At 41.3% G+C, this 23909-nt stretch overlaps 1 protein-coding gene across 2 annotated transcripts; it reads left to right on the top strand.

Annotated features, from left to right (window-relative positions):
* The first annotated feature begins 389 nt into the window (after positions 1-389).
* On the top strand, positions 390-23057 carry LOC128690782 (mucin-2). Of its 2 annotated transcripts, XM_070088473.1 has the most exons (13): positions 453-525; positions 9464-9568; positions 12302-12460; positions 12663-12776; positions 13153-13294; positions 13407-13515; positions 13774-13911; positions 14661-14834; positions 15698-15781; positions 18698-18836; positions 20017-20145; positions 22017-22088; positions 22717-23057. In XM_070088473.1, exons 2-13 carry the CDS (start codon positions 9499-9501, stop codon positions 22767-22769), a joined length of 1383 nt encoding a protein of 460 aa, XP_069944574.1. In that variant the 5' UTR covers positions 453-525; positions 9464-9498; the 3' UTR covers positions 22770-23057. The 2 variants fall into 2 exon arrangements, with proteins under 2 accessions (XP_069944575.1, XP_069944574.1); XM_070088474.1 differs by lacking the exon at positions 14661-14834 and having other exon boundaries at positions 390-525; positions 22717-22886.
* The last annotated feature ends 852 nt before the right edge of the window (positions 23058-23909 follow it).

Genomic DNA, 23909 nt, shown 5'->3' on the forward strand with positions numbered 1-23909 from the left:
GTGTGTGAGAGTGTATTACCACTGTAATATACGGTGTGTTGTGTGTGAGTGTAATATACCAATGTAACATACGGTGTGGTGTGTGTGAGTGTGTATTACCACTGTACTGTATGGTGTCGTTATTAGGTCTCGGGTTAAGTGCGATTCTAGTGCAGTAATCTTTTGTCGTGTATCTTTTTAATATATTTCTGTCTTTTGTATCGCACTGTTTTAAATAAAATATATAAAAAAAAAAAAATTCTGCATATATCTTGTCACTCTCAAAACAATAACAATTGCACAGTCGCATTTTCACGTGGGCAAACATTAAAACTTTTTTTCATGTTAGCACTCATTATGGAAAAAAGAAAAAAAAAAAAACAAGGACGAGCCTCCATTAGTACGTGTTGGTGGGTGATGAGAGAGGTATATAAGCAGGGGCCATGAGACGTGGGTCAGCACTAAGCAGTCTGCAGAGTTCCTGTAACAGTCGACCAGCTTGTTGTCACCCTCTGCGGGAGACTGTTCTTAATTACCCCGTGTAAAGTAAGTGTGACATTGTATATAAATTTTAAAAGCAAAATTTAAGACCAATTTGCTAAAATATTAATACGGCCGCATTATGTTGCTGTAGTATCCGATTTATTAAACATCGGAGCACTGCCGGATGTATAGTCTACACTAGGCATGTCATACTCGAACCCAGCCACTCTTGTATGACACTGTGGTAGTTTACTCCACTCTTCTACAACTTCATTGTCAAGCCTGTGCTTTCTTAAATTTTCAGACTTGCTGAACTTTAATCTGTTGTGAGTAGTCTGTGAAGTATTTTCAGCGCTTGATTGATCTTCATTATTAATTTTCCTATAATACTTCATTCTGTCCTATTGACCTAGCCAGGCAGAGGGAATTGAAGTACCTCAACTGACCTTCATAAGTCTAGGTTCTAATAAAAGAAGGTAGCTTTATAATCCTTCTATAGGTTTCACAGTGCACATGTATCCATTCTGTAATAGACCCTAGAACTGACCTCCATAGTGTAAATGCCATACCAGAGATTAAAGGTTTAAGTATAACTTCATATTATAAAGAAACATTTTAAATTAGCTTTGTTGTAAACGCTTGTGCGCTGCTGTTTAGTTATATATTTCTGCTAATTCGCACCCCTAGGTCTCCTTCGCATTCTTTAAAGACTGATAATTCCTTTAAAGGGTCATGATAAAAATCTCCCAGGATTGAACTTTTCCGAAATTCAGCTGCATCTGACACTTCACTCTAACCTGTGCAAATCATCCTGTAGTAAGCACCTTGGTTATCTGAATTTCTTACTGTCTGCATAATTGTTTGTTGAATCCCTCAATGACATTTGTGGATTGTGAACCAGGGAGTCCAAACTGCCGTACAAAACCACTTAACGCTTCCCCATTCTGATTATCAATATTCGTGCAAATTATTGCCCAGCTGTCAATCATGCCTCGGTTCAGGACATAGGGAAGTAAACATTTAGATCATCGTGAAAAATATGGTAGGTAATTTCTTTCAAAGAAAGAGTAGGTGAATTTCCTTGTAAAAAGTCTCTTGCCGGCATGGGTACTTCTCTTGGATCAATCCAGACTAATGTCTCTGTATGCAGTTCACTCTCCTGTCTTGCATTAAATTCATGTAACTAACAGTTTATTTAATACTATAATTGGCACCTCGAGGAGATTCCTTGGTGAAGGTCTCTTGACCCAAGTAATTACACTTATACTCCCGTTGCTTTCATCGAACCTCATTGCCTCTCCTTTTCCAGGCACTGCATACCCATACGGTTTTAGCGCTTTCCTTAAATAAAATACTGACTTTGTATGAATTACGTGAGAAATTACCTGCATGAGGTTTTGTGGCACTTATAGTCACAGTAGCTTATAGAACTATCACTCCCTCGATGCCCACTCCAATACCACTCGCAAAAAGCTAGACCTGACATTAAATTAATAATTAAATGACATTAGTCTCTCGACCTCCGGGGAGAGAGGACGCACGCCTAGTAGCTACACCTGCCCTCTGGTGACCTTTAGCAACTGGAAGGCAAAATGGCGCATAGTGGGTCAGCGGATCAACACTGTTTGTATACAGCTGGTACGTGGCACACTCGCTGGAGAAACGATGAATACATTGCTACCTGCCATCATCAGAGACGACTATGGTGTCCCCAACAATGAAGTATATGGTGTAGCCTTAAATAGGATGACCAGAGTATTCCTGAAACTGAATCGTACCGGCGTCTACGACAGACTTGTTGACGAGTACCAGGAGAGGAAGGTGACTGAACTCGGCAGTGGACGTCTTCTTGCACGACGTATCTAGGTACTATACGTGGGTGAAGGTGAGAAACTTCCCTTTCGAGGCGACTGCGTATAGTATACAGGAGGTCTTCAACAGTTATGGTAAAGTTCATTCAGCTACGATGCGAGTATGGAAAGATGGGCCATACGAGGGACGACCTGAGGGTTCTTATACCCTCAAAATGATGTTGGCTAGGCCTATACCGTCCTACGTCATGCTAGTGGGTTACAGGACAAGATAAGATTTCGTTCGGATTTTTAACCCCGGAGGGTTAGCCACCCAGGATAACCCAAGAAAGTCAGTGCGTCATCGAGGACTGTCTAACTTATTTCCATTGGGGTCCTTAATCTTGTCCCCCAGGATGCGACCCACACCAGTCGACTAACACCCAGGTACCTATTTGCTGCTAGGTGAACAGGACAATAGGTGTAAGGAAACGTCAGAATTTCCACCCGCCGGCCCCTCAAGGAAGGTTCCTTGATGTTGGTGAGGGGCTCTTGATTTAGGAAATTGGATCTGTGCTCCAGTTCCCCGAATTAAGCCTGAATGCCTTCCACATCCCCCCCCCCAGGCGCTGTATAATCCTCCAGGTTTAGCGCTTCCCCCTTGATTATAATAATAATCCACCCGCCGGGAATCGAACCCGGGCCCTCCGTGTGTGAAGCGGGAGTTTTAGCCACCGGGCCAGGTCTTTGTGCACTATGCCGGCCAGAGAAGGACCTGTCGATTATGTAGCTCCTATGATCATGGTAGCAGTGTCCTAGGAGGCAGCCTACCAGGGCTTCTGGTATGTTGGCAGTGGAGCAGCGGCCTTGTGAGTTGATGCCGGAGTTGGGAGAGGAAGCAGGGACGAGTGATCGTTGGAGTGAAGAGGTTGATCGGGAAGTACCGACGGTCAGTACCTGTGTTACTCCCGGTAGGCTCGGGAGCAGACAGGACCATCGGGGGCTCCATCAGGAAGGAACGATGTTCCTCGGGAAAATTTACTGGAGGACATGTTTTTTTTTTTTTTTTTTTTTTTTTTTTTTTTACTGGTCGGGGACCTCCGCCTTAAGTGCTGCCGAGGCTGATGTGAGGGAGGAACAGCAGTCTGTGGTACAAACATTGTGTGGAAATCGCTTAGAGCAAGTGGTGGAGGTCCATCAGGAGCATTTGTCGGATGAAGACGTGTGTAGGTAGCGGTTCTAGGAAAAGGCCGGCTGGCACGGTTGAGGCCAAGGAGGTACTCGTGCCGGGGCAGAGGCCAGGCAAAAAAGCTTGGGCGAAGGATGGGGAGTTGCTGGACCAAAAGGATCTAGTGGATCCTGTTTTATGTAGTGAAAGGGTAAAAGGTGGGGAGGAAGCCAGGGGAAAGTCTGGTGAGGCGTCGGGTCGACACACAGGAAAAGGGATGATAGGCAAGGCATAGAGGGAAGCTGCCATTCTTATAAATTTCAGGTGTCGCTCTAAATGTGAACGGTTTCAAGACCGATATCAAAACGGTGTGGTTAGCATGGTTCTTGCATAGGTACCAGGTGGATGTTTCTTGCAGGAACACAATCATAAGATTGGTAGTGAGTTGTTGTTGCATGGGTATAAGTTGTACATTAGTTGTGCTTGGCAGTTGAAAGGGGGGGGGTGGCAATAGCAATAAAGACCAGCCCCTTGCATGTCACGGGTTGGGAGGGGGCAGGGGGGAGGGTTGTGTGGGTAGATGGTGTATGGGGTGATAGAAGGGCAGGTTTCATAGGAGTGTATGTGCCGGCGTCGAGCAATACCCGGGTAAAAGCAGATTTTGTGAGGGAAGACTTATTGTACCATCTGCAGGGATTGCCTGCCATCACGATTATTGGTGGGGATTGGAATTGTGTAATTCGGGGTCAGGATGTTGAACCGAGGGGGAGGGCGCGGGTTGTGTATTACGTGTTCTGAGGGACGTGGGTGTCGTAGATGTTGCTGCAGCAGCAGCAGCAGCAGCAGCAGCAGCAGCAGCAGGAGGAGGTTATATGGTGGAGCACACGTTCATTCACAAGGGGTATGCTGCAAGACTAGACAGGATTTACGTCATGAAGGGATTGGAAGTCGGGAGGGTGCAAACTTTTGATGTGGGTTTCTTGGACCATAGGGCAGTGACAGTGGATCTGTCTTGGGAAGATGCCGTGCAGATTTACCCCAGCTATTGGAAGTTTAATGTGCAGCTGCTCAGGGAGAAGGGGGGGGGGGAATGGGTTTTGGGGAGCTAGGGATAGGGCTATGGAGCTTGTAGAATGGTGGGAGTTGCGGGTGAAACCTGGGATTGCGATTTTTATAGGGTCAAGGGCCCTGAGGAAGAGAGATGGAGATATGGTTTGCAGAATTATTTGGAGGGACAGTTGCAGGCATGTTACGGGAGGGGGGGGGAGGGGGAAGATATAGCACTGCTTCGAGGTAGGATTGAAGAGATTCATAATTAACGTTTGACGCGATACGTTTTTGTTCAGGGTTGGACGATGTGTTGTGGGGGGGGGGATAAACAGACTGGATATGTGCTGCATAAGTTTCGTGAGCAAAGGAGTGACCACGTTATTGCAGTTAGACTAGTGTGGGGGGTGGGGGATTACCCAGAAGGTGTGGTCCTCGTCTCCACTGGAGTATGAGCATTTATGCAGGTGAATGGCTCAGGAGAAAATGGAGAGAGGGTGGGAGGCGGGGCACCTGGCAGGCGTCTTTCGGTAGGGGGGGTTCATAATGCTATAGGAGAAAAGGATAGGGTGGGGTTGGAGGCTGATATTAGTGAGGCTGAGGTGACAGATGTGGTCTTCAGCATGCACACGGGTAAGGTGCCAGGCATTGACTGTTTGCCTATTGACTTTTATAGGGCTCATTGGGGGTGCATGAGGCATTGTTTAGTTGGGGTTTTGAAAAATATGCTAGATGGAAAGAGATTGGGCGAGTCACAACATACAGGCATAGTAGTATTAGTACCAAAGAAGGAAGGGGCGTGGGCACTAAGTGCTTTCCAGGCAATTTCCTTAATGTGTGCTGACTATAAGGTGCTCGCAAAGATTCTAGGGAATAGAATGAAGGCAGTTCTCGGATTGCTTTTACACTGAGGTCGGTTTGGGATTCCAGGCAGGAGTATGCAGAATTGATATGGGTGCATGAGGGATTTCTTAGAGGGCTGGGGAGGGGTTCTAGGGGTAGATTGGGAGAATGCATATGATTGTGTGGACAGGGTGTTTTTTGCATGAGGAGTTTGTGTGATCTGGGTTTTGGTGCAAAGGTGGTAGGGTGGGTGGATGCATAGTATGCGGGGGCGATCATGCGTGTGCAGGTGAACGGTAGGTTGGGTTCTGGGATTCGTATGGAGAGGGGTCTGCGGCAGGGTTGCCCACTTTCACAGCTATTATTTGCTTGTGTTCAGAACCCATTTTATGAGCTTGTAGACAGTTGTGTGGGGAGGGGGTTGTGGGTTACGTTGCTGATACGACGATCTTGCTTAGTGGAAGGGAGGATTTTTCAAGGGTGGGTAGTCATTGAGAAGTTTGGGGCCATAACAGGAATGAGGGTAAACAAAAGCAAGTCTGTTGTTAGAGGTGGGCACCTGGGTAGGTGGGAGATTTGGGTCAGGGGTTTGGATGGAATGTCGTAGAACTGATTAAGACTTGTGGGATTTGGTACACAACAGACAGGCAGGAGAGTAGAAAGATTAATTCAGAGGCAGTTAGGGACAGGGCAGTGGGTAGGCTACATGGCCTTCGGGCCAGAGATGTTATGTTGCACCAACTGGCTGTGATTGTGAATTCGTTGGTATACAGTAAGGTTTGGGGAGTGGCGGCAGTATATCCCTTGAAAAATTGTGATGTAATAGACATACAAAGGAGGGCAATAAGGTATATATGGGGTTATGGGAGGGCGTGGTTGGGACGTGACGTAGTAATGACTGGGGTGCGTCAGGGGAAATTGGGTTTGTTGGTATTGGGGCCCAGGGTGAGGGCAATATACGTCAAGGTGAGATACCTCAGTGAGGGGGGGTCTGGGGGCGGCGTGTGGGAGAGGTGATGAGGGACTTACGTTGTTGGAGTGGGAGGGACCTGGAGGTGTGTGAGGATATGTTGAGGTATATGTTAAGAGTGCGAGATGTGCGTCATTTGCGAATAGGGAGGCTGGTGGGAGTTTAGTATCGTTGGGAGACGCTGCAAGGGGTGGCTATCTTCCCCACATATAATTGGATGGTAATATAGGAGGAATTTCGAAAGCTAAGAATGCCTGCAAGGGTGAGAGTGGTCTAGATTCCTCATGGGGACATTGGCGTCAAAACAGGTGTTGAGGCAGATGGGATATGTGAGTGATGCTTCATGTGCGCATTGTGGTGACGTGGAAAATGCTTTCCATGTGGTGTACTTTTGTCCTTTTTTGGAAAATGTAAGGGTGTGGTTGAGGGGTGTTTTTGGATTATTGGGAGGGGGAAGGGTGTGGGTCCTTAGGGCTTTACTTTTAGATGTAGGAGTGTCTAATGAGGTAGCAAGGGTGTTAAGATACATAATGGTTGATTTTTTTTGTATGTTTCTTGGGGAATGAGGGAGGTGGGGGGGGGGGGTAATGTCGGGATCAAGGCCTTAGTGGCGAGTTTTTATAGGTCGGTGGGTAGGAATAGGAGCTTATATGGGGGTCAGTGGGTTGCTCTTTTTCTGGAGAGTTATCGGGGACTGACTATGGCACGACTGCTACAGTTGGTGCCGGGGAAAGGCAGCAAGGGGTTGGTTTCCGGAGGAGAGCGATTAGTACTTGGAGATGATTGTAATAAGGAAGAGAGATGGTGGCTGCTCCAGTGGTGTATGTGAGTTAACGTGTAAGGCCGGTCTGTGTCTGTGCGAGTCTGTGTGTGAATCTGTGTGGGGTGGGGTGTTCTGTTATTGAAATGGGGCTTCTGTGAGGTGGAGTTTTTTTTTTTTGGCTAAGATTTTCTTGCTTCTGTGGGTTCGCCAAGGCGTCCTTTCGATACTTTTCAAAGACGGACCAAGCTGAAATTTTTAGGAAATAATGAGCTAAGAATTATTTGTTGTAAAAGCTGTGGGGTTTGTTTTTGTTGCCCCAGAGACTAATGTTATGATTCCTATCCTTTTTAACAACTGTAGTATGGGCGAGGTGCCTGCATGCACCAGGCTCGTGTATTTCCTGTATATTTAACTCTGTCAATGTTAGATGTTCTGTGTACGAGAGTGGGCATTGTACATTGCCCTATTCAGTATTTCTTCCTGTTTGGAAGTTAATGAGGTAGGAACGTATATACACGCTGATTAAGGGTATATTTAACCTGTTCATACTGGTACCTTGTGGGTGATGGGAGGAGGCACACATCTTGGAAATTTTTTTTCTTATTTATTCTAGAGTATGCAAAGTTCCATATGTGTATTTGGGTTATATGGGGTGTGGGGAGTACGATTTAGTCTCCTCGAAAACATTGTCAGGGGGTTTTAGTTTTCGAGAATCTTTGTACGTAATGTTACTATACAAAACAATTGTATGAGAAATGATTTGGTTTATACTTTTTGTGTGTGTATATATATATATATATATATATACAAGTTTTATGTATAACAAAATGTAGATGGTATAGTGTCCTCAAATAAAAGTATAAAAAAAAAAAATATTAAAACTGGCTACTGTGATAAATTAAAATTGTATGGACTATATTTTGGTTTACTTTCAGAGTACACAAAATATAGCTAGTACAAAACATATACAATTGTCTTATTAAAGAAATTCATTGCCACTTGCCATTTAATTATTAGATTACAATTTTTATATGAAACACCCTTATGCTACCTTAATATATAGTTGGATACCCAGAGCAAAATTACTGTACATTATAGGTAAGCATCACTTACCTAAGGCGTGTTGCTGGGGAAAAAAAAGAGTGCCCTATTTTTTCACCCTTGTAGCCATATTGTAAGGGTTTTTTCATGCTATTTATCTCTATTCTTCAGTGGGAACGTATCTGCAATTTCTGAATTAGATTAAGTTCCATACACACGAAATTAACTTCGATGATGCCCGATTACAATGCACAATTAACATACCAGTGTTTACACATTCAGTCGCTACAGCGTCCTCGTCCGTTCTGCGGCTCTTCCACATCTCCCCTCACTCGAAATTTCTCTAAGGGTCAAATCAGTATCACTCTTCAAGCAATTGTAATCAAATTTACCCATGCTGAATTCGGGAAAATTCAAAGTTTTCCATAGCTTGGTTAAGAATATTCTGGCAGTCCCTAGAGTAACACATTATGTATGACTTCTTTTGAATACCGTCCACACCATGATAACGTGATGTATCTATATTAATTACCTGAACTGTAGGTCATACAGTGCCTGGGAACTAAATGTAATATTGTGATCAAAGAGTAGGTCAAATTTCTTTAATTCAGTCCTTTTCCAGCATAGTCCCTTTTTCACTGGTTATAGCTTACATATTACATAACAGAAAATAACAAGAATCGGATCACTTTAGTGTGCTATCACGCAGAATTATTCATCGACTGGTGCAATGTCCGCAAAGTTATGCTGTGCAGCACATGCCAGGGGCGATGGGTACACCGTATTTCAAACAGGTTTAACTCCGCCAGCTGCTGGCGAGTTGAACTCCGGCAGGTCTGAGTTCCTAGAATCTAGATACTACCGTCTATCATACTGGTTTAACTTCTAAGATATAAAAATTAAAATATACTGAAGTTCTCAACTCTATACAGTGAAGTATATTATTAGGTACATTGAACATGTGTAGCCTATATTTTAATTTGCATTAAATGTATGAAGCTAAATACTCTAAATATTACTTGCATTCATGAATAAAAGATAACGTCTAGAGGATTATGCAACACCTGGTACAGTGGATGGTGATCTCTCGGAGAAGGTAACTAAAATTTACTTAATGAAAATTACTGTATTAACACATCTCTGTAGGACAGACGTCGTCACCCTCCATTTGTACACATTCTTCCGAGAGCATTAAATTTTTTATTGCACATACACCTCTAACAGAGTAAGCTGGTGTAACATGTGAAACCTACGGACGTGAATTTTAATTCTATAACCATGAAATAAGTTGGCAAGAACGTAGAAAGAAAAATATAGCCTATGATTTTAGAGGTATTCTCGTATGTTACTACGCAATTTTATTTTAGTATAATTTCCAGGTGTGCCTCTAACTAGAATTACGTCGTAACTTCCTATGAAGATGATTGCCTCTGCGATCATATTCCTAAACTTCCTGATGGTAGCAACAGCTTTAAGATTTGCAGGTACGTGGTGACATGTTCTATGGCAACTAAACTATAAAGTGACGTTTCTCAAAGATGGCACGAAAATTTAATTATATATACATATATTTGAAATCTTAGATTTTGGTAAAATTTGATAAATATCAGCTGCATGCAAGGAAATTTAAAATTTCGAAAGCTAATTAACTTTCGAATATCAGTAAAATTCAAATTTAGCTTCTCTTGCAGTTAATCTGTATTGAAAGTGACTTTCAGAGGTCAGGGAATATTGCAGAGGTCAGAAGTGTAATCTGTGATACAGTGGTAGCAGGTTAAATCCTTTATTATCGCCCAAGGCTGGACTTTATTATGAATAAACAAAAGAGCATACGAAGAACCTGAAAGGTAGGTTCTTACACAGGGTAAGGTCAGGTAGTGTAGATAGGCAATGACAGGACTACCTTTTTATTGTATGAATCAGTGTGGGCAAAGGGTTTAAATAAATTTTTTTTTTTTTTTTTTTTTTTTTTTCTCTTCCTTCCTTGCTCGTGTTGGTAAGGTGGACTATTTCTAAAATTCTGCACTTGGGGCCCGTCTTCCTCGAGACACAACTGCTGGTTTTTTTTTTTTTCCTTCCTCCATCCATCCTCTTTTATCCCTTTTACCCCTCACTACGCGTGCGTTATTTTGCAGACTTGATATACCTGATGAACTGATTAAGTTGTATACCTTCATAGAGAGAGAGAGAGAGAGAGAGAGAGAGAGAGAAATATTACGATCTTGGTTTGTCGGTTAAGTTTGGGAACAATAATAGGAAAAGAACTTCCGATGAATTTTATTGACTTAAGACTCTGGGAGACTGACACCAGTCAGTCCATCTATCATTGTCATGCAGGAGCAGCCACACGTGTCTGGTGTATCCAACATAAGCCGACTCTTGGATGTCACTACCGCCCGGCTCCGGTTAATTAAATCGCCACGACCAGATGTAGATCAAACGAAATGTAAACTTTGCCAGATGGACAAATGTCATAACTTGCGTCATTTTGTACTGGAATACGATAAAGAATTAACGAATTCAGACAACTCGCTCAGAAACGTTCAAATTGTGTAAGTATTTTATCCACATTGGTATATCGCAAACCATTCTGACTTTGCTCACTGTAAATAAAGTATTACCGCTTTTGTGTGGTGGGGGGGGGGGTCCTAATTAATATCTGCATAAATAAGTGACCAGATAAACATTTAATTCATTATCATTGTAACTCGTTCAGCTATCAAAATTTTTTCGGTCCAGCCCCTGGACCTATTTTGTACCTTTAATATTTTTACTACCAACCATAGAATGGGTGTGGGGTACACGAGATATTAAATTACTGAAGGGCTCGGCCAGTCTCGTAATTCATCGCAACCGCTAAAGTCTGTTGCACAATAGCTCCGGGTCTAGGGTTTCTGGTAGTCTTGGTGGTAAGGACTTCCACGTCCAAGATGAGTTTTCGGAGAAGGGGGGCGAAGGTGATGCACTCTACCCTGGGGAGGAAGACCAGTCTATGTATGTTGATAGCCTCTTCGCGTGTACTGCTGAGGAAAGCTTTATTTACAAAGTGGATAATGTGTAAATCTGTGGGTAACGGTGTCCTGGAGTTTACCTGGAGAGAGTTTCGGGGGTCAACGCCCCCGCGGCCCGGTCTGTGACCAGGCCTCCTGGTGGATCAGCGCCTGATCAACCAGGCTGTTGCTGCACGCAAACCAACGTACGAGCCACAGCCCGGCTGATCAGGAATATTTTACAGTAAAAATCCTGAATGCTGAGAAATTTTCAAAACCTTAGTTTTGAAACATGTCGAAAAGTAATAATTTCTGAGTTTTAAAACATCTTGATGAAAGATTCTAGTTTGATTATTGTAGTGTTCGCTGGTGTTGTGCTTTAACATTATAATTGCCCTCGTTCCCATTTTGAATTATGCACTCAAGCAAAGAGCCTTCGTATACTACACAAAGATAAGCGATAGAAGACTGGTCCTCCCCACAGGACAAACTTCCCTACACTCTTTCCGATGCCCCAACATGAACATAGCAGTCCTCACTGAAACTATAAAAAAGTCCCAGACAGCCAGCCAGACTACATATGGAAATGTACATCATTACGGTACGTAGCATACGCTAATTATGTACACCTCGTGTACTCCTTCAGGAACACGTACACTTGCACGATTACTACAGCGCATGCGTATCCCATCGTCCTTGCATTTTCTATCCACGACACTGGTACAAAAGGGCACTAGCAAAATACCGACTACAAAGCCCAGAAATTTTAGCCACGATCCACCTAAAAAAGTTATCTAAACCCAGTTCCCTATATTCGTGAAGTTAACACAAACCTCTGTTAAATCTCCTTGACTCTACTCTCGCTATACTTGCTCTCTCCTTGATAGGTCTAAGAGCCAGACCTCAAGGTGCTTGTATACCTTTAGAAGGCAGTGTATTTTAGTTTTTTCTCTTTAATATTCCATTCTAGGGTGAATCGTGGTATGTTTAACATGCCCAATTTTCACTTTTCGACATGCAATATACTGACCTAGTACTAATTTTCAAATCTTTGACTAAATATGTTAGACTAGGAACTTGAAGTGACGACAAATCTGAGGCTTCGTGGCGAGTTGGAATGACTATCAGTGGGTCACAAGTTTTAGTGGTTCTCCCTTTTTCTTTAATTGTTGCTCTTATTCTAGCTGTATCTGGTAAACTTAAAAAAAAAAAAAAAAAAATTTAAAGACCAGCAGGACTGCACAGCCCTGTCCTCGTGCCCTCATAAGGAAAAGCTACAGCCATCTGGCACAGTCTTGGAAATCCTGCCAGAAAAATGTCTGAAGATTATCTGCGTAAACGGATCTGCGACACCACGACTCTACCACGGAGAGAAAACGTGCGGATGTAAGTAGATTGTAGACGATCAATCTTTCTGTACTTTACTTTTGTGCCTTACTAATGAAAAATGTTCATTTGAAGTGACTATTCTTCCGACAGTTAATGGATTAAAAGTTCATTTCCTTTTAAGTACCTGTTTGTTTCATTGTATATTGACAAACTTAGACTTTTTATGGAGAATCTATTTCACCGGGTTTACTCTTCCCAGGTTGTGAGTTCCGGGGGGCGCTCTACCCCCCAGGTAAAGTCTTCCTGGCTGGCTGCGTTAAGATGGCCTGTGAAGACGGAAGGTGGAAACCATCTGGAGAGATAGAGAAGAGATGTGAGTACTGAATGGAGGAACGAGTAGTGTGAACTGTTGGAAAGGTAAACCCCTTGTGGATTCTGTGCGCCAATTTCAGACCGATCTGACAATCCATTGATGGTTCTACTTGTGAGGGTACTTTTGACCTTCACAAATAAAGGCTGTGTTCCTGAGCCTCTATAAATACCTTCTTAATACTTTTCACTGCGATGATCGAGCAAAACAAATTTTCCATTTATTTTACTAGTTCTGATAGTATAGCTGATGGGTAATATTGTCAATAAGAACAAGACTAGAAAGTTAGGGGATGGCAAAGGATTGGGGGGAGGGGGGGGGGTTAGAAGGTTCCACAAAAAACTTTCCAAGTTTACCTCGCTTTCATTTACCTGGTCAGGTAAGCAGTGTGAAGTATTCAACGATCCTCACTTCTTCAGCTACGACCGCCACAGGTTTGACTACCACGGAGACTGCAAGTACGCTCTTACCCAGAAGGGTACCAGCGTGACTCCTGACTACGGAGTCTTCGCCCAGTTCCAGTGAGTATATGCAGTCTCCTAGGCATCTTATCATACCATTTAGAATAAAGGTGAAAATTATTACCCGAGGCAGGAAGAGGCTGAGACTGAGTACATTTATATTTTTCACCAGACGTTGTTACGGCTTGCCTTCCTGCATACACACCACCACCTTCAAGGACAATCCGAAGCTTGTGATCGAGCTAGCACAGTCAGGACTTGCTCCTCCTAACATTTTTAAGGTTATTTCTTTATTTGCTGCATGATACATGACAAATTTGGATAAATGTGCATGACTCTTGGATAACTCAATCCTGGTGAAGGTCGCTGATACTTGGGCGTCATGTAGCCATACGTAGACTTCTAGGTCTGTACACTGGCATAAGTTTGGGACAGATATGCAGATACTGTGGGGTGACAGTCTGGGAGATGCTTAGTCACTGCACAAGCTGTTTTCCTAGATCAGACGCCAGTGTGTAACACCATGTTAAATTCCGTAGATTCTGGTAAACGGTCAAGATTATGTCGTACCAGAGGGCTCCTACGCCTACAGAATCACTGACGGAGGAAAGCCTCAGGATGTTCTCGCCTGGCGCCAAGGAGACTGTCTTCGAATGCTAGGCTCTCAAGGACTATTTGTAAGTTAAGAAGCTACTTCAAAATGCCCTTTAAATTTTAAATGAATGTTGGTTATCTTAATATTACTCTATATGACAGTATTGGTATACCCCTTTAGGTATACTAGAGTAGAATACACGCTGCTTGTGTATCAGTAACAGAGGCTTGGCAAATACAGCTTCACTTCTCTGGTCCGTATGTTTATCACAAGCTTTTTCAGTATAGTCTCTCCTTACTTATACAACTATACTTACAATCATGCGGGATCCCTGACACCTTTGTCACCAACGTTATCTGCTGACAAGTCAGCCTTGCTTAGAATTATCACTTTCATTAGTGACACTTCTAGTACTTTCACTGGATTTTTAAGCATCTCTTAATTTTCTGTACATATCTTGAGACTTTTTCTCACTGTCAGCCTTGTCGGTTTGTCCTTTTGGTCCCAACTAGTTTTACTTAATGAATAAATCATACATTAAACTCTTAAGAGGGTAAGATGGTAATTTCCCAAGTAGCTCGGATTTCTTGGATCAAGAATTCTTTACTTGGATAAAGGTAATTATTTTTCTTGTTTTAGATACCTTCATAGATCTACGAAACGCTACATGCTTCCTAATAAAAGGTTGATCCAAGGAATTAGAACTACCTTCCATTTTTTTAATCATGGCTGAATGCTTAGTCTTTCACAGGCGGTGTTTGACCTCGAGGAATTTGAATTAATCATAGCTATAATACGCTCTTAAGTTTTATTTTCTCTCTCGCAACCGAGATTCAAGTGTGCAAACATCGCATTGACCTGTGGTCTCACCCTTACCTGGGCACCAACCTGTGTGGCTTGTGTGGTAGTCCTGATAACCTCGCTTCTAACGACTTCACTGCAAGGAACAACCAAGAATACACATTGCAGTTCATGGCACCAGAGGACTTCGCAAGCTCATGGAAGGTACTTAATTCCCCCCCCCCCCCCATCATGAAATTACAATCATTAAATGCATTCATTCCGAACCTTTAAATATTCTTAAACAACGGTGAGGCTTATCAGACTTGATATTCCAACTGAGTAAGTTTTCCTGCTGAAGGTTGATTTATAAATATGGCGGTTGTACCGTAGAGAATGTTAAATAAGAGCTATATTAGAAACAATTTTAACATTCACTTTAATTACAGTAGTGAAGCCTCAAATTTCTTAAGTCTTCAGACGCCATCTTATTGAAGCATCCCTTGTACACAACTTTCCTTAAATGAATCTTAGTCCTGGTTTTCTGTCTTACCACTTTGTCAAATGACCCAAACTTTAGAACTCTTGATTTGACCTGATCTTTCTCTTCTCCTTCCCTATATTTTTACTGTATTTCCCGTTTTCTACCTAGTTGGGTTCCATCCTATGGCGTTTTGGTCCCGCTGGAGTTTGGTTCTACCCTCGTGGGTCATTAACTCTCCACTGCTCTTACTGTCTCTTGTTCTTACACTACCTCCACTATTACTATCTCTTCACTGTCTCCAACCTCACCCTTCGTATTACCACTTTTGCATTACTTTTTATACATTATAATACGTACTATTCCTTCTCGTTAGACTACTCCCGTCCCCCTCTTTTATATATATTTTTTTTTTTTTTTTTTTTTTTTTTTTTTTTTTTTTTTCCCTTAATGCTTTCGTGCTGGTTAATGGTGAAAGTCGGACAGAAACGTTGCCCCAAGTTTCTTCCATATACAGGTTATTCATATTTTTTCATAAAAATATCTGACCGTTCCTGCCTTTATTTACCCCCCCCCCATACTCTAAATTTTACCACTATCATTTCAGACTGTTGACCAAGCCAGCCCCGCCTGCACGGGTGGAGGCAGACCCGGCACAGGTGGAGGCAGACCCGGCACCTCCTCCACCACGGTAAATGCTGATAAATTACACATGTGCAACACCTGGGTATCTTTGAGGAAACGTTTCGCCACAGTGCCGTCATCAGTCCAGTACAAGGAAGAATGGTGAAGATCATGAGTTACTTGTACCTCCTCCCATGGGAGACTTAAGTCTCGAGACACTCCCCAGATAGGGAGCCAAGGCCGGGTCACCACTACTTGGAAAAGACCCGGGCCGGAAGAATACCGGTGAATAAAAAAAAAAGTTATGTACTGATGAAGCCACTGTGTGCGAGAAGTTTCCGCAACAGATCCCAAAGTGTTGCACATGTCTAATGTATAAACTTGTTGGTTCTCTCAACCATTTATCTACATAGTAAATGCTGTGAAACTTCATCTTAAATTTGTAGTCTAATTATAATAACACAAAGTTGCTAGAGATTTTTTTTGTCAAAAATAAAATAAATAGAAACTTCCTATATTAGTAAAAGTTATGAATATTAAATTATGAACATTAAACCGTTGAAATGTTTAATCAGATGTATCGACCACTGAGGACTGATCTCGTTCACGATTGTTAAATTTCAATCGGAGGAAAGCGCTAAACCTGTAAGGGTCACACAATGCCTGTGGAATGGGAAGTCTAAATTCGATCTAAGCACGGGAGAGAACTTCAGTTCCTTGAATCAAGAGGCCCCTCACAAAGTGTCAGGGTAGAATAATGGCATATTGTAAAATAACACTTTACATCACTCCATTAAATATACCAACTTTCTTAAGATACACAACTGATGAAATTCATAAGGCGATCAGGGGTCTGTCCCCCACCTATCACACGAAAACAAAATTTAGGAATAACCTACGTAATATTGTACATAGGACCGCCCACGCATCCACATAATCCAGTGAATCTTGCCCAAGATACATTACACAAGTGTCGAAAATTTGAAATCGATAGAGTAGAGTTCTCGAGTAATAAACTAATGCTGAAAATGTTCTGACAAATAGTTAAGTCTCCCTCGTTAAACTTAAAATTCCCATAAAACAGCGTGTTACTATTTTTCCAGTTTGGTTTTTCCTATTTTACATTCTACTTAAAATTCTCTACAATCCTGCAAGAAACTGTTGACTTTTGATTTGTTTAAAACAAACTTATGAAACGGGCAAGTATTTGGAAAAATTCCCCCCCCCCCCCCACAGCCTAAAATTAGAAAAGTTTTTTAGAAGGTATAGGGTTTGAAGCCGGTAAGACGCATTCACTGGTTATTACATGATGCACCATGCCCAGCCCTTCTAGGGTAGGGTACGTGCCTGAGCCAGAGCTTGTAGCTCAGACTGTCATTCCATTAGTCCCCTTGGGGCGGGGATGGCAGACCAGAGGCGTAGCTTGTGGCTAGGCCTGAGGACAGTTGGTCCCAAAGATTAGGAGGTCCTTATGCCTCCTTCCATCATATCAAATCGGTTTATTCTCTATAAGGATTACATTGCAGGGCTTACAGATTTTGGTTGTGGTTTACATGTAGTAAAATACTAATTGCAGAGGGGGCCACTAGAACACCTAGCATGCCTAGGCATTTCGGGCAAACTTGGATTAATTCTTAACCCTAAATTATAACAATTTATGGAATAAGTTGACTAAATACTAAGTGACTAAATACCAAGTGACAAATATGGGAGACTTGGGTCTCACACTGCCTAGAGGGAGCCAAGGCCGGGCCACCACTTGGAAAAGGCCCGGGCCGGAGAATACCGGCGAATCTTTAATAAAGTAAGTTATTACATGGGGAAATAATTTACTTAATAAAATTGCCAACTTGATATTTACACAGCTGGAAGTGGCAAACCGTTTTAACAAAACCCACCGATGGTAAAAGTTAAAGCCGATCAGAAAAGATATTCTCCAGTAAATGTCTGTTTTAACGATTCCTAATTTTTTTAACTATTTCAGTAATATTTCAAACTTGGTTACTTAAACTAAAATTATGGGTCGTTATACTTCTGATAGAATACGTTAATAATATGAAATCACTCTGAAGAATTCTTTAGTGGTTGACTAAAAAATGTTATTAAATTGGCAAACTTGGGACTTCTGCCACCCAGTAGAGTGAACCTTGTGTTCAGGAAGCCACACCTGTGGGAAAAGTTTGAAGCAGATTAGACGAATCATTTTTTTTCCAGTTATGTCACGGATTGCAACTATACCAAGTGGGTTTTTTTTTTTAACTGCATCAATAAATTTGGCTGAAAGCAAAAGAAACTTACGTTACCATCCTGGCTCTATAATACATCAGTTAGTCTTTCAGAAGAGGTAAACGGAAAATTATTTAAAGTGATTTAAAAAAAAAATCAAATTTTACAAAAAATCTTCAACTCTGCTGCTGCATTTATATATTCTTGAATTTCACTCTCCGCCATCATAGATTTTTTTGTTTAAAGCTCCGCCACTGAAGATTTTAGAATTTGTTCATTACAGGATGCTGGGCATGGGTGCAATAACTGGTCATAGGGCACCTGAACAATATTACTTGTCCCAAAAAATTTGGCCCTCGTTACGGTATAAAAAAGGGTCCCCCTTCGAGGATACCTAACAGATTTTTGTTGAAATGTTTAATTCGTTTAGTCATACAAAGGTTTTTTTTATGCAAAGTTTGTTCACTAGCTCCAGAGTCTCATTGATCGTAACATTGACTAAGAAAAATTGAATCTTGCAATGTTTTTTATATAAAATTTAACTTTACCATTATTTTCCCATCAATATTTCCCTAGGCAGTTATAACAATCGCCTATTCCCAATACGTAAAATTGATCGGTTTACCCTGAGTATGTGACCTTTTATATAAGTTCCACTTGTATACTTCAGAGGTCAGTGTGAGGCTCATATACCGGGAACATTTTCTCTAGTTTGTAGCTTATTGTGCTAATTAACGCTTTAGTTCTGGTATTATAGGAGGCAGAGAAGAGACTGCGCACCTGTCAGAAAGATCGACGTTCCTGGAGGAATTTATCGGTGCAGTGCGATGAGGCGGTGAACAGCATCGAGGTCAATGGCCAGAAAGCTGGCAAGGAACTTAATGGTTCTCTCGTAGGTAAGAAAAGGCGTAAAAAGATAACCCGCACATGGGAGACCGAAACTTATGATTAAGTTTCGGTTCAACTTTCTCCATTAACTAGTCACACAAAGTGCGAAGGAAAGGGAGCCAAAATATTTAAGAGGGGAGGGGGGTAGGGGGGGGCGCGAGAGGTAGAACGTATATATTCTGATCCCTTCACTTCGAGATTCTGTGATTAGTTAATGGTCCAAGTCGGACTGAAAAGTCGTGGTAACCTTTTTTTTTTTTTCTCCTATGTACGGGTTATGTGTTTTTTTTTTTTTTTTTTTTTTTTTTTTTTTTTTTTTTTTTTTTTTTTTTTTTTTTCTCCCCCCCCCCCCCCAGTCACGGTATTGACTTTGTTCTTAAGGAAACTCTTCTAATTTTAGTAACCTGGAGAAAGTGCTTTGATTGATTAAAAAAAAATCAGTTTTTAACTCTGATTTTACTTAACCACCACTTGGGCCTCTGCGATTTAGTCAGTTTCCATAACTGCCGGTGTACCTGTTTGATCTTGCAAGACTTTCATTAACAGCTGAATGGGACTTGGATTGAGGGTTATTTTGGTTTACCTGTAGTTTCGGGGGGCCAACGCCCCCGCGGCCAGGTAAAGAGACTAGGCCTCATGGTGGATCAGGGTCTGATCAACCAGGCTGTTATTGCTGGCCGTGCGATAACATTTCTAGTAGTTCCCTAATTTGCCTTCAGTTATTTTTTTCTTTTATTGCAAGGAGCACTGATAGTTTTCAAATTTCAAAACTATACTCCTAGGTCAGGGGCCCCCTGTCCTTCCCCACTAGTACTGCCTCGGTACCATAGCAATATATGGAAGGGCTCTGGTGGCCTGGTGGCTAACGCTCTCTTCACGCGGCGAGGGCCTGGGTTCGATTCCCAGCCAGAGTAGAAACATTGGACGGGTTTCTTTCCACCTGTTGTCTGTTCCCCATCAGTAAAATGGGTACCTGGGTGTTAGTCGACTGGTGTGGGTCGCATCCTGGGACACTGACCTAATTTGCCCGAAATGCAGAGCATAACAAGGGAGTTTCTATATAGTAGTATGTCATTGTTGTCAGCTAGGACTGTATACCTTGTACATGTACGTGTAGTAAATAAAAATATTTATACATAAATATATATAAATATAGCTATAGAAAATGTATATTTCTTTTGTTTGCAGAAGCTTGTGCGTTTGACTTGTGCATGATCACCAAAGGTTCACAGAACCCAAAGGAAGAGATTAAAACCTGGCTTGGTGAGGTGCAGAAGATGACCAAGGAGCGTGTGTTCATACAGACTATGGTTGCAGGTGAGATGCTGCTTTCTCAATAAAACCAGTAAAAATAGTCACGACGAATAGTTATATTGAAACGAAGTATTCGTGTGAATGTTTACTGCTTTGTGAAGTTATACAAGCAGTTAAATTACTTGCATGTAGGTAATCGCCCTCTTATAGTGGATCTGGCTTAAGTTTTCTAGTTACAGGTAGAACTGCCTAGAAATCCCATCTGGTTGATCCTAATACTGATTAGGAACCGTAGTTTTAGTATTTTTAGCTATATTTGTAGGAAGTGAATGTGTTCAGATATTTGGGAGTAGACTTTTCGGCGGACGGGTCTGAAACACTAGGTGAATCAGAATTGATGAGTGGGGGGGGGGGGGAAGTTGTGGTGCGTTGAGGCATCAGTGGAGACAGAATATTATCCATGAAGGCAAAAGAGAATTCACCACCCATGCTTCACTCTTAGTGCGAAGCATTGGTGATGGATGTTGTAGCGAGGAGGAGGCTGGAGTCAATGGAAATGTAGTGTCCGTGGGCAATGTGTAGTGTGAATATTATGCATCGAATTTGTATTTTCGAGATTAGGAGGCTCGAAGTTAGTAAAATAATTATCCAGAGGACTGAGGGGCTGTTGTGGAGGTTTGGACATTTAGAGATGAGAAAGTAGTATGACTTGAAGGGTGTAAATCTGAAATGGAGGGAAGGCGGGGTAGGGGTCTTCCTTTAAAAAAAAAAAAAAAAAAAAAAAAAAAAAAAAACCCTGGGGGGGGGGGTGTTAAGTTTTATGTGAGGGGCTTTAACATTCAGCAGGCGTGTTAAGAGTGAGCGGAGGCAGATGGGCTTTATGACATTACGTGCTGTTTGTGTGACCAAGGTAACATTTATGAAGGAATTTCAGGGAACCGGTTAGCTGGACTTGTCTTGGAGATGGAAAGTATGGTGCCTGCACTCTGAAGGAGGATTTTGATACTACAGCTTGGAGCATCTGAACTGTAGTATCAGCACGCCTCTGGCAAGAGTGATGGCGTGAATAATGGTGAAAGTGTTTTATTTTCTTTTTCGGGTCACCCTACCATGGTGGGAGACTGCCAGTGTGTTAAAAATAATGCAGTTTCTCACTTTGGAGCATTATTCTCCCTGCTGGTGCTAAGATTTCTTCTTGTATCACTATTTCTCAGCCAACTCAATCCTTTACTATTGTACTGTGAACTTTTGCTTGGCTAAATAGCATCTTCGTACTTTCCTTCACTGTTTAGGTTTAACATGCAACTAGATTTAAAGTCTAAGAACTCTTCTAATAAATTTATTTTATTCAAATACAAGTTTTCATTCTTTAAACTGTAACGAAAACTAGACATTCTAGGAGAGAATACACATTTATATTTGTGGCAATATTTTAGTAGCAAGACAAGACTCCTGCTGCTGACCAGTTATTTTAACATCCGCACAAAGTGTACTACTTTTCGTCAATATTCCTTTGAATAATATTCCCGTCTCCACATTCTTCTGCAGAATATTTTAACATTACTGACGAAAATTTATAGTCCAATGATTTTTGGTCAATATTTATCGGTAAATTGAGTGCTAGACGTTGGTCCTTCAGGGCTTCAACTCGAACAATAACGTTTAACAAACATAAACCGTGGATCCTTTACTCTAAAATAAAGATCAAAGACAAAACTTTCACGTAATCGTTGTTAATTCGCTTAACGATTTTTTTTTTATACCCGCGGTCACTTTATCAACTGCCGTAAACTAGCAAAATTTCCCTTTAAGACCAAACCATGCCAAAGGAACCCTAAAACGAGACGTTGCACTCGGCTGTGACCATGAAAGTTGCAATAATAGTTAAAGGTAGTTGATACTGTACATAATGACTGCTGTTCTGGTATCAACAGTGTGTGATCCTGAGGCAGGTGAATGTGTTGACCTTCCTCCCTCAACCACTGAGCCACCAACATCCACTACAGGTCAGTAACAATTTTCAAAACTAATAAATCAGTCAAGCCTAATTTTATAAGTAAATTTTTTCGAACTAATTTAACTAAATTTTATTTTCAAATTTCTTTTAAACTGAAGTACCTTAAACTGGATTAAAGATATGCAGATTTTAATTTATTTTAAAACCCAGCAACTACTAATATATTAATACAGCGGAGGTTGATCGTACACTTTCAAGGTAACCCTAAATTTATAATTTATTTTTTTTAAGCAAGCATAACAGATTTCTAACTAAAAATGGTTATTTATAACCACATTTTAGAAGGGTGGACCAGTAAGCCAGCGGAAGGCCTCGGTCAGACGACCAAAAGCTACAGCTGAGTCATCAATGACTAAGACTCTCGTCCTGACTAACATTACCTAACTGACTTCTGTATTTGTTTGGCAATAATCATACTACTTAGTAATATTGAATAAACTCTTACTAGTACCCTCTAACATTTTTTCGAAGATGTAAAAAGTTCATATTTTATTTACTTTCCTTGTATACCAAGTCTAGTAACTCTGCAGGACTAAATTATTCATTCTGATGAACCCGAGTGTAGTAGAATCATAGTTGTTCGTGATGTATACTACTGGAAACTTTTCTATTTACAGCTTGTGCATCATTTGATTGCGAGATCGACATTATCTTCAATCCTTTTACGTAATGCTTTAAGCAAGGATTCCAGTGCCTGGGACAGCGACTCTGAGGACTTCACTGACGGTATCCTACACTAAGGGTGTGCAGCTCTTCCTACAGTTCAAGAATGTTATAACTTTGTACTTTAAGACTACAACAAAAGGCTTCAGATCTATATAAAAATCTGCGAGGCTAAAGACATGCACTACAGTAGATTCAAATTCCACTGCATCATATTGTTTTTAATTGGCTGTTCTGTTGTATTGCATCTTCATTTGTGCTGAACTATTTTTTTCAATAAATTAATTTGATCGGACTAGTCTCTCTTGTCCCTCTTTATTATAAAATATAAATCGTCTTATCTTGTGTAGTAGCCAAAGTTAACGAGATGAAATCTGAGGTACAATATACCAGGCAGCCTCAACATTCTTAGCTATTACTCTTAAGATGACTTAGGCTAGACTTGTAAATTTGTCAATTCAGTTTTTACGGGTGGGGTAAACAGCATTTTGATTATGGTGTTAGTGAAGGGATTTTTAACCAAGGAATTGGACATTCTTTCCTTTACTTGGATCAAGTTTGCCATTTCCCAAGCGCTGAGTGAGCCCTACACATTTACAGCTTCTACATAAGATTGCAAGCCTGATTAAAAATATAAATTAATATAAATATACACGTATAAATTTAAATGAATGCAAACAATGGAGTAATCCATGAAAACAGCGTCAGAAGTTACACAAGACAGGGAAAGTTGTCATAATCTCATTACGTATGTTATGTGAAGGTTCCTCAGGTGGGAATATAAGTTTAAGTACAGATCCACATAAGTAAACAGTGACGTGTAAATTACCTAGGATAGCCCCCCCCCCAAAAAAAAAAAAAAAAAAAAAAAAATCAGATTTCCACTGAGGTCCTTGTAATATCATCTTAGTCTAGCAGTAAAGTTACAGTAGAAGTTACCATCTATCTTGGCTTGTAACTTCATACCTCCCAGGTGCTAAGTCCCACTGTTATCTTGGGTAGTTAACCCCTCAGGGTTAAAAAATCCGGAAATTAATTTTAGAAATAGAAATAGAGAATTATAATTATAATAACCAAGCGCTCTCCTCAAGGGAGGTTCCTTGATGCTGATGAAGGGCTCTTGATCTAGGGAATTGTATGTGCTCCA

Source organism: Cherax quadricarinatus, chromosome 24 (assembly GCF_038502225.1).
Source record: "Cherax quadricarinatus isolate ZL_2023a chromosome 24, ASM3850222v1, whole genome shotgun sequence".
In the NCBI taxonomy this organism is placed as follows: domain Eukaryota; kingdom Metazoa; phylum Arthropoda; class Malacostraca; order Decapoda; family Parastacidae; genus Cherax; species Cherax quadricarinatus.

Bases quoted from the DNA above. Each gene is read 5' to 3' on its own strand.
- LOC128690782 (XM_070088473.1), top strand. From the start codon at position 9,499: ATGAAGATGATTGCCTCTGCGATCATATTCCTAAACTTCCTGATGGTA. The intron at 9,569-12,301 runs GTACGTGGTGAC...AAAAATTTAAAG, and splicing joins AACAGCTTTAAGATTTGCAG to ACCAGCAGGACTGCACAGCC. The intron at 13,912-14,660 runs GTAAGTTAAGAA...CTCGCAACCGAG, and splicing joins TAGGCTCTCAAGGACTATTT to ATTCAAGTGTGCAAACATCG.